The sequence below is a fragment of the Pyxicephalus adspersus genome, chromosome 6 (assembly GCF_032062135.1).
Source record: "Pyxicephalus adspersus chromosome 6, UCB_Pads_2.0, whole genome shotgun sequence".
NCBI lineage: Eukaryota > Metazoa > Chordata > Amphibia > Anura > Pyxicephalidae > Pyxicephalus > Pyxicephalus adspersus.
This window is the reverse complement of record NC_092863.1, coordinates 79217817-79229749: the sequence shown is the minus strand read 5'-3', so window position 1 is coordinate 79229749 and position 11933 is coordinate 79217817. Positions and strand designations below refer to the sequence as shown.

General features: G+C 38.5%; 1 protein-coding gene across 1 annotated transcript in view; it reads right to left on the bottom strand.

Annotated features, from left to right (window-relative positions):
- SCAMP1 (secretory carrier membrane protein 1) overlaps positions 1 to 10949 on the bottom strand; it is a 33876-nt gene extending 22927 nt beyond the window's left edge. Inside the window, exon 1 of the mRNA XM_072416306.1 lies at positions 10795 to 10949. Within this exon, the coding sequence (XP_072272407.1) occupies positions 10795 to 10851 (57 nt within the window). The 5' untranslated portion in view covers positions 10852 to 10949. The remainder of the gene's footprint in view (positions 1 to 10794) is intronic.
- Positions 10950 to 11933: the final 984 nt, after the last annotated feature.

Sequence of the window (11933 nt, the reverse complement as noted above, 5' to 3'; positions counted from 1 at the left end):
GCAAAACCCATTTTTTCAAACTTGCCTACCCATTTTATTCTGTCTCCTAAAACACTCACTACTTCCCATCACTCCATATCTCCCCTCCTGTTGTGTGTTACTTTCCCCACCGCCTAGATTATAAGCTCTTGGGGCAGGGTCCTCTCCTCCTGTATCACTGTCCGTATTAGTCTGTCATTTGCAACCCCTATTTAATGTACAGCGCTGCATAATATCAATCTCTCAATTTAGGCTACCCAGCTAAAAAGAAATTGTCCATTTAAAACTAACGGCTAGCTGACAGTACTGCCGATTGTATTGTCCTTACAATCTAGAAGGCTCCCTCCGGGTCACTAGCCGCACACTGCCCACCTGGAGAATACCAGGCTACACATTTATTGGAAAGAGAGCATTGAGAGTTAGCGGCTTTCATTATACAGTAGAACCCTGGTTATCCGGAACTCAGCTAACCGGCACTCGACAACTCCGCTTTCTTGATTGCTCCTGCAGCCCCAGCAAAGCTGTGAGATGTGTTCTGCATCCAAGAACATATACCACATCTACGCTTGGGCTGTGGGAGCCATCAGGAGAGGAGAGCCAAGAAAAAAGGGAAAAGGGAAACCCGAATGACGGCTCAAGCATCATCAGGGTTTCCCTTTTCTCAGCCATTCAGCACTAGAGGTGAATGTCTAACTATTCAAGTCTAGTGCTGAATGGCTGAGAAACTTCAGTTAACCAGAAACTACACTTATCTGAGTTTGCCCATTCGCCATGGGTGCCGGATAACCGAGGTTCTACTGTAAGGGCAAAAACTGATTTTTAATAGTAAATCCATTCTAAGTCCATTAACTGCATATAACAAAAGACCCCCCAAGCCAATAAACCAGGACAGAAAGCTGACCGTAAAAGATTTGAGACTAATGTTTTGTCTCACTTTTACTATCTATTTGACAATGCTTTACCAGACAGGAAGTGAATGTGACTCTCCAACAACAGCACAAGTAGGGGAATGCTAAACCCTGTGTGCTTTAGTATATGTATTCATCTGTTTTCCAGCTTAGGCCTAAACTTCCTGTATAATGAAAACGTTATCATAGGGACAGAAAGTTAGAGTAAATCACTATAATAGAGCCCCAAAAAGTAGTAGTAATAATAATAATAATAATAATATCAATATTAATATTAATATTAATAAACAAGTCTGCACTCTATTCCAAATAAGAAAATATGTTCTTCAATAAATGTAGTATTTTTTTGAACAAAATAAGTACCTGGATATGACCCAGTTTCAGCCTCATGTAGTCTCTGCACCACAGAGCTCAAAGTGGAAGCAGAAGAAGCAGCACAAGTAAATAATCAGTTCATGAGCCAATAAGGAGCATGCTGATGGGAGGAAAAAGCAGGGAGCGACAGAGAAATGGGCTTATCAATGTACTGCTTCTTAATAAATTCAGTGGACTGATCACATCTAGAAGCAGAAAAAATTACTGCGAGGGACAGATCCAGATTAAAGAGGCTGTTTTTTTTTTTTCATTTTGACTGAAGTTCTGCTTTAATGTATTTTTATATGAATCAGCTATTTATAACACCCTCCCACAGACTCACCACATGCCAAGTGCGTTGGTTTTAGTTTCTCAGTTACATTTGCATTCACGGTTGTGGAGTACTTAAAAGTTTTGAATCCAAATCTGACTTCGCTCACAAAACAAGGCACAATTTCTCAAAGAATAGGTCACCGACTCATTTTTCTTAGGTATTCCACTGCAATGTTTTTCTTTTTCAGTGACACTGTGCCTGTCACCATTACAGTGCTGCCTGTTATTGTATTCTGTGACAAATGATTCTTTTTCTATACTCTGCGCTGTGCCATCCCTATTACCTATCATACTCTGCACAGAGCATTTCCTATACCACGGCCTCCTTCCACCCTTGCGTTTTCCACTCCTCATCACCTTTTCATGTATTCTAGAATGAAATTCCCTTATTCATCACCACCTCAGCCATTTCTCACAGTGCACCTAACACACCACAACATTGCTGTCATTCAAACTCTCTTGGGTTTTCCCCGTTTTTCACAATAGAATTAGAATGACGCTTTGAAATCTATTTGTTCTAAATAAGAATTTTAGTTTTTTTACCAATTTGTTAGTGATTCATATTGCATTATATATAGTGTTTATAGTTATGCAGTTTGTTTTTTTTATTGGACATAGGTTTTTGTCTAATAGTGACCCGAGTGACATCGGTAACATTTAGGTATTAATTTTATACTTAGGTACCAGTATGGTAACAAGTTTGGTTTTTGGGTGCTTGACATAAAAAATTGAGAACCCAAGATTTAATATAATAAGAATATTTTCATATATATGTTATTGCTACAAATATGTTTGCATTTGTTAGTCAGCACAATGATTTGTCAACACAGGAGAATGCAGAGCTTTATAGCACAGATAACAACCAAGGTGTCCTGCCAAGTAAAAATATAATACAAATACCAAAACTCTCCACCAAAACAAACACCATCTGCTGTATAATTTTAAGGGACTTTACAATCAGAGACAAGATCAGCTTCACTGTCCCAAGTGTTAGTATAAAGCTTATTAGAGTACAACAACTAGTGCTTTGGTACTAGTTATTATAAACAGAAAAAAACACTAAACGGAAATCACACATATGTGAGCTTTGCTTGGAGCTTGTGTGGATTTCACCCATTTAGCCAAAATAACATTTGCAACATCAAGTACTGATAAAAAAAAAAATGTCCTGGCTTACGATTGGTATTCCAATTCATCATTAGGTGTTTAAAATTCTGAGGTCAGCCCAGGCTGCTCAAGTTCATTCACACAAAACTGGTAAACTATGTCAATGGGGCACCTTGCTGATGGAACAGAAAAAGGGCCTTCCCCAAACTGTTGCCACGAGATTGGAGGTGCAAAGTTGCCTAGAATATCATTGTTTGCTGCAGAACACAAGAAGATGGGAAGAGATCACCAGGGTATACAAGGTTTCAGTGGGAAAAAAATTACAATAGGTATAAGTTTATTAGAAATATTTTTAGACTTTTCTTGATGCTTGTGCAATTAATTTTGCTGAATTGGGGTAAAGTGCTGGAGTTTAAATCCTCCTTTATTAACAGTGTAGGATTACGGAAGTAACTAAACCGTGGTTCGTTCTCCTAAATGTTTGAAACCTAATGGCCCTGTTTCTTAAAAACTGTGCACACATGTAACTAGAAAGAATGATGCCACTTTAAAAGGAAAACATATATTTTGAATGCACTTTGTGACTTTTTTGTTCACTATAGCATTACTGTTGAAAGCATTTAGACATTTTTTCACAAACGCCGAAAACTTTTGCACAGTGCTGTATGTTTTGCTCTTACTAAATTTACAGACTGAGCCTGACAGTGTAGCTTGATTGTCAGGAGTCTGAAATCGCCCAAGTTTTACACTTTATGTCCAGTCACTCTATGCTGCAATAGTAGCCATGCACTAATTATTTTATTCTTCCAGTAAATGTTGCTTATTTCTGTAGGCTGTAATGCCATTGACCACTTCTAAGGACCTTTCCCTTACCCCTCATCAATCCTCCCCTCTGTGGCTCCCTGCCTGACTTGCTTACTCCTGGAGCTTTCAAAACATCTTTCATAATGGTGAGTGCTAAGAGAATAAAGGGACATCCATTACCAGATCTCCTCCTTGATTGAACCTGTCCTTGTTAGATCAAAAATATTGAGGGGGAAAACAAAGTTCAGCTGAATAAAAAAACAAATCAATTAAAATGTGGGTGGATTTATTCTTGGACATTATATATGATTTACTTTAAAGTGATGAGTTCTAACGATTTTTCCCTATTAACATCTTTAAGATGTATTTACTTAACATCTCATCCTCTAAATTTTAGCTGGAAATTTAGTTTTAATTTAATTAGATTTTTTATGTATGCTCAAAAAGAAAAATGGTGTGCATTTTTTATTGTAAATATACATTTGATGTATAAATTTCAAAAGGGGGTCAAAATAAATGATTCCGTGGGCAGACCTGAGAGAGATGGTGAGAACTACAAAGCAGGGGTATGAGGATGGTGGGTCTCCCAGATCATAAACTGAACATTGTCACAATTGTTTCAAGAATAAAAAGAGGGACTGTGATATTTGTAGGCAAATGTCAGCTCCATCTGTAATAAACCCGTAGTGTTGCTTCATTCAGTAAAGACTTTCTGCATAAAATGGTAGTAAAAGTGGCATTAACAGAACTGGTAAACTTCGGTAATCTAATCCAACCTTATTTTTCCCCACAACATACACAGCAAAACCAAACACAATGGTAAGTAATGGACTGTGAGACTATGAACACCTATTGTATTACAAGTTATCAGTGTAGCCCATTTATAGGGGAAAGGTATATAGGCAAATTTACAGGTGCACAAGGAATAAGACAAAGACACCCCTTCACAAACTAAAAAGTAAACCTACAAAGGTGAATAGTGGTGCTGCTCTCTCTGCATAAGCAGCTGATTAGAATCAGCCATAATAGAATATAACTTTGCTATTCTGCATTCAACAGTTTGGTTGGGCTTCCACTTTAATTTTCAGTCTATAATAGAATTATTTTTCTCCCTATTACTTCAAAGCATATTTTTTCTATTTCATTTAGCACTATGCCACATAGGAAGAATCCTATAGAGCACAAACTTCCTGATGTGATGAATTTCTATAGCATGTATTTTAATTTAGTCATCAACAGGATGCAAAATAAGTATAACTGTGCATAAGTGGAAATACATCAAAGGAATACTTTGAAACTATAGAAGGTGACATCAGCAGTATTATGATTTTAAAAATATATATTTTTATACAAATAGCTGAACATGTCTCAGCTTTAAATGGAGTGTGAATGAGGAAGCTGGACAATCCGTGAACATTCATAACTAACATCAGCTGGCATACACATTAGCCTGGTATATGAGAACATATTAAAAAAAAGACCTAATTGTCCAGTGTAAAATATTGGTAAGATGACACGCACTGGGCACCATTGTGTAGCTGTGCAATGGGCACCATTGTGTAGCTGTGTACAATCCATGTGAAGGGTAATTTTACCTTCACATATGAGAAAATAGCCTTGGCATGAAAGGCGTAATATATGGGCAACAGTCGGCAGGGCTAAACCTGCCAAGTGGGTGGCATTGTCCCCAGAAGTGAATAAGGCTGTCCATGAATGGATTTGTACCCACTCCTCAGTACAAGGCTGGGGCATTTAGGAATATCCCCATAAGTCCGTATCAGAGGCCTGAAAAACCTATGGTCACTCAGATTTTCCAATTTGCTGGAATGAGGATGAAATTGATGGAAAGAACATGAGGGCTGTGCATTGGTCACTTTATTTTAACAGATAAATCACAAGTCATAGCAACAGCTTCCAGTACTAAAAATGATCACCAATACACCACAAAATACATACCCAAAAAATGCCACAGCTGGAAATGCTGCCCAATACAAAACCGCTTCATACTATCTAATCCTTAATAAAATTTTTAGAAGCTGGGAAGGCATTTATTGTATTAATCGAACATATTATACACAATGCGAAGTCCGATCAATGTGATATAGACTATTAATATAGATGAATGTCACCCCCATACTTTTGTATAAAATCATTTACACACAAGTCATTAATAGCACTACATAAACCAACTAAAGACACAAAATGGGGATGTTATACACCAATCACTCCTCTTTGTTCATTTAAATTAAAAATAAATTGTTGGGGAAAATAGTTGTATAATAAATATATATTTTACCCCCAGCTTTCAAAATGCAGGTGGCGATATCACCATCTTACTGGCCAGATCCAGGGGATCAGCATGATTATTTCACCCTTGTCTAGGTGTGGATAGAAACAAGGCAAAAAATAAGTATATTCCCACTTGCAAGTGGACGTACTATCTAGGCGCTTTAAACAAAACACAAATTTGTTTTTGCATTAGAAACACTTTACTATTGTTTCATTTATCCATCTGCTGTGTATAAAAATGATTGTATACAATATTGAGAGATTGATATTCTGATAGTGAAAGACCAGCTATACAATGAAGTCACAGCACAGACACTGCACACACATGCAGACCACATTAATAATGTGTGAAGGAAGGCTGAGTGTAACCAGAGACCATACTGGTAACCGGCATCAAACAGTGGAAACCTCAGCTGTACAGCAGAAACAATGAGTAGAATAAATTATTGTCATACAAGAGAAACAAGGATGTTACAATTATAAATATTATTATGTAATTAAAAGTATAGCTTGTCAGATATAACGTTACAGTGTGTTTCCACCTTATGATAGCTAATTTTATTGTTAAACAGTATTTATATAGTGCCAACATATTACGCAGCGGTGTACAATAAATAGTGGTTACAAATGACAGACAGACCCTTCCTCCTGCTTTCCTCCAACTGCTGGCATGAAAGAAAATAATAAAGTACTCCAGCAGACAATTCTGTCTTCCTCGATTTAAAGTGTACCTAAACTTTTTATTTTACATTAAAAGGTAGGCATCCCTTTTATTTAAAGAAAATTTTTGTTTGTTAGTGTTTTTTTTTTTTACCTGCAACAGGCTTTTGGCTGCTCCTTCTGCCGAGCACCTCAGGCATGTGCAGAAGGAGCCCTTTCATTAATAGGGAAAAGTTGCTGATCTATTGTATGCGCAGTGAGATTGGCAATTTTTTTTCCTTTAATCTTTGTCACCCAATCTTGGGCCTGCACAGTACGAGATTGGGTGACGTACGAAGAAGAATGCGGAAGAGGGGAGGAGAAGATGGTGGTGCCTGGGGCTCCCTCGGCTCAGGGCCAAAGACAGATACCAGTATGACAGATAGACTGATCTGCGAGATTGAAGGTAAGTGTGTTTTTTTGTTTTGGGTTTACTTCCACTTTAATTCCTTGTGGGTTCCTGCCTTGAGTGCCCATCATTGCCTTTCTATTGGCTGTCTGTGCTGTGGTTTACTTCTGAATGGACTATAAGGTAATATCAGCAAGAGGGGACAGACAGCAGAGTATATGTAACATTATAAGGTAAGGAAAGGTTTGATCCTATCTGATGGGTGAGATGGAAGGAAGGGAGTGTAGGTTTTGGCATTATGGTCAGAGATGGACTTTATACTGAGGCTAAAGTTTTTGTAAAATAATCTAAGATTCCATTAGCATTAGGAGCAACTATTAAGAAAACATCCCACAAATAACACCTTGCATTAGGAGAAGAAGACAAATGAATAACAATGGCAAAGCCTAATAAGTCATTAAGGTACCGCAGGGCAAGTTCCAGGGAGAATATTATTTCTGTACTGCAAGGTAGGTGCCCAGGTTAATTGGAAAGCCATTAGAGCTGCATGCAACCTTTCACTGCGTCTCTGGCAGCTTTCCAGCCATAGTCATTGGATTTGTACAAGAAGTCTGCACTAAACATATTTCAACACAAGTGCCAACCTAAATTACAATGTAAATATTGTCTATTTGCTTAATACTAAACGATACCAATCCCAATTTTCATTTTTAATGAAACTCACACTTTTTTATTTTATTCTGAGATCACAGACAAACAATGAAGAACAGAAGAACAGGTACCACTGCCAGGGTAGAACTCTAGTAATCTATACACATTTTTTAAAATCTGCTTTTACTTTAAAGTGTTTGTTTTAGTCAGTCTGCATTGAGGCTGCTGGTGGTTTTAATATTACAAGCTGAACACTAAAAGGTAGCAGCAATGTCCGCTTCCTTGTGTGTATGAAAACTACATGTCCCATGATTCCTTGCATTGTGTAACAAAGATGTGGGTGTTTACACTTGTAGTCCCAGAACTCTACAGCACAATGTTGGGGCTACAAATGAAGATATCTCTCAACCATATCAGAATGTTAACTGTAATTTTTAAGGAATGTATTGAACATATTTTTGAACTGGAGTGAATGTATCAACACTCTCCAAAATGTGAATATCAGCTTCCCGAAAGGGAAATAAAAGCATGCCCATCCCACTCATCCCCTTTGAGCATGTATTTCAGTCCTGGCCTGGATTTATTTCAAGTTTGCTGGATCACCCAGGTTCTCCAATATTATATAAGTCTTTCTTCTCCAGTCTTGGAGAGCTTTAATCAATCAAGCCGATTGATTGTGTTCAATATATTCCAACAGATAATAAAAATCTTGAAAGCTAATATACTACTAGTGATCAGTATAGCTTGTAGAGTACACAGATCACACAGCCTTTATCTACACCCAATCAATATTTCCTACTGAAGCCATGAAATCTGCCTGACAAATGTAACATTCTAATGCCTCTCAAGGAGAATCTCCTAAATGGCACTGCGGTATATTATCTACCAAGAGGCCAATTTATTAGAACTCCCCAATTTGAAGTTTGGTGCCCAATTTCCAGATGCACAATACAGATTTTCACTTTTTTGCCCCTTTAGTTTCATACCTCCTTCTCAGATTCTTCAGACTTAATACATGGCCGTGTATAGCAAATACATGGAAAAATAATCAAATAAGTGATTACACTCTGGGAGGGGAGGGGTATGGAATGGAGGCTAATTAATGATGGGTAAAAAACAGAAAATGATGGATACCCAAGATTAAAAAGGGACTAAAATGTGCTGTAGGTATAAGCAAGTCTAATAGGAAGAGGGGGAAATTACCAGATAGTAGCAGCAGCTCTAGAGAAGTCTTGGAGCCATGAATGGGGGGAAAAAAAAAAACTTATGAGGTTCTACTCCCTTATTTCATTGATTGCAAGCTGGATTAGGAAATGACATCCACTTCGGTGTCATAGTTTGTACTTGTAACATCAGCGGCCCCTTATTTATTGTTCATAGCTGTGTAGTATGTTAGCAATGTATAAATAAAAGGTTATGGGAGTAATTTAGTGATGCCAAGGAACAGGGCTCCATATAACAAGATACAATGACCAACATTGCTGTTTAGCTCTAATGCTGCAAAATAAGTGTTAGCCTATTTTGTAAAAATTAAAAGATTATTGGAGAGATCAAACCCTATTGTCCTCTAGAATGAGATCATGCTTAGTTACCCCAGACTCACCTTCATTATTCATTATCTTAATTTATTAATTATTCTGTAATGCAATGTAGAGGGGGAAGGGGGCTAAACACTGCAAATGCTTCTAGAATGAGGATTACATTTACAGATATAACGTTCTTCACATACAGGTTAGAGATTCCAGCAGGAGATGCCAGCAAAGTGTCAGGAACCCTTTAACCTTTTGCTGTATGTACAGAATAAAAGGATATAATGCACAGAATACATTAGATTACATCGATCGTAATATACAAATTCACATGCTGTTCTTGTATGAATGTTTTAAATGCTATACTGAAGTATAAATAAATGTAGAAAACACAGGTATATTATATTATTGCCTAGTTTTGGATCAACATCATCGAGAAAATCAGTGGCATGCCACTGCTGGTCTATTCACATGACTGTAGGCGGCATCATCTCATTGACCACCAACATAAGGAGTCTCTTGTCCACCGACCAATAAATAAAACCCTTTTAGTGCTTAAATGATCCACCCAAAAGATGCCCAATAAACTAGGTATGCCATATTTTATCATTTAACCTTCTATGACTTATACATTAAATACAATAAACGATAGATAGATAGATAGATAGATAGATAGATAGATAGATTATAATGAACAGACAGGGAGTGCATAGAGTAGATGGTATATAATAGACAGGTTGGGTATATACAGCATACACTGTATACATACATAAAAAGGAAAAGCCAAGTGCAATGTTCTCCTCTTCTTGGCACTTTTCAATAACACCCGGGCTGTTTTTGGGTGGTAACTAAAAAGTTACAATACAGGGGCTGCCATCCAGCTAAAGCTTCATCCCACTCAGCTTAAAAAAAAAGGCTGGGTAGGCATAAAGTACATGGTATTGTCAATAGACTGTGTGCGTGTACAATAGTCTGTGTGGATACATTATATATTTAGCTGGGTGCACCACCCGGCACTTTTCAGTAACCCTCCAGCTGCTTTTGGGTGGTTACTGAAGAGTTGGGTAATAATACAGGGGCTGCCCCCTGCCTACAATTTTTTCCCACCCAGCTTAAAAAAATGTCTGGGTTGAACACTGTATGGTATTTACAGAATACATAGTATACATTGCACAGGACGGGTATATATATTGTACAGGGTATTTAATGCGCAGGGTATAAATAATGTACAGGGTATAGAGTGGGCAGGAATATATATAGTGTGCAGTGTACATAATGGGCAGGTGAGGTATATATATTACAGGGTATATAATGGGCAGGCCGGGTGAATATTTTTATACAGGGTATATAATGGACAGGCCAACTTTATATATTTATTGTAAAGGGTATATAATGGGCAGGCCGGGTAATTATATTGTACAGGGTATATAATGCACAGGCCAGGTATGTAAAGAATGCACTGTATATAATACTCAGGCAGATATATATATATATATATATATATTATAGTATGGGTATATAATGCATGGGCCGGGTACATAAATAGTACAGGGTATATACTGCACAGGCCGGGTATATAAATAGTACAGGGTATATATTGCACAGGCTGGGTATATCAATAGTACAGGGTATATATTGCACAGGCTGGGTATATCAATAGTACAGGGTATATATTGCACAGGCCGGGTATATAAATATTACAGGGTATATAATATATTATGTACATGGCATCCATAGGCTGGCCGTGTATGGTACAGGGAGCACTGCCCCACACCCCTCCTACCCGGCTCACCTTAAACGGGTTGTTCAGGTCGGGGTCCGCGAACGGGTTGCTATCGAAGTCGGACATGCTGCTGACAAGTCTCGGGCAGCTCCCGGCCACCCACCCGTACGAACCGCTAGCCCTAGCCGAAAAATGTCCGATCCGGATATGACGTCACCGCCCCAACCTGACCGCAAACGTAACCAGCGCAGGGAAGGGATGAGGAGAGGCGCCTCATGTGCTGTCATGGAGACAAGGAGCCGGGTTGTGAGCGGGGGGGATGCTCAGGTGATAGAGGCGCAGCCTCCGCCATGCAGCTCCATTCCTCTTCAGCAGCAAAAGAACCCAAATTCCTCAAATTCTGCCCAGAGGAGAGAAGCAAGCGGGGTCACAGCAATGCCTATGGAGAAGATGTAAGAAGAAGCCAAACCACTGTGCTACCTCCACAACTGAATAAAAATATAATAAATACAAATATATTAAATGTCAATATATTGTCCCATCATAGTGTCTCTAAACACATCTTTTATGTTTTGGAGTTATTAGTTTAGGGATTCTAATAATAAAACAGGGAATCTGACATTCCCTCAAACATTCCTTGGTGGGAATCTTCCAGGTGCATTTATTTCAATGACAGTAATTGATTCCCAGGAGGGAATGTTTAGGGGAGTCCTAGGGTCAGGGGTGAGTAATGTATACAGTGACATACACTACTTACATATGGCTCTGAGGTAGCTCTCTGGTCTTTGCAGTGTTGGGTGGACACTGCATGGAGTTTGTATGTTCTCCTTGTGTCTGTATAGGTTTCTTCTGGGTACTCTGCTTTCCTCCCACATCACAGAAGCATGCAGTTAGGTTATTTGGCTTCCCCCATAATTGACCTTAGACTTTGTTAAAGTGTACCTAAACTCAGAATTTTCACTTTACATAAAGGGGTACACAACCCTTTTATGTAGGGTAAAAATTCATTTTTTTAGGTGCAACACCCTTTTTATTTAAATAAAGGGTGCAGCACCGCGCCTAATTCTCGGCCTCCAAGGCAGTCAAGAATGATTGGGAGCGCAGAGCCTCCGGGACACCTACGTCAGGCATGCGCAGTGAGATAGTAAATTGTTTTTTTTCATCCTGGGTCGGGTGACGGAGGATGAAGAACCCGGAAGAGAAGACAA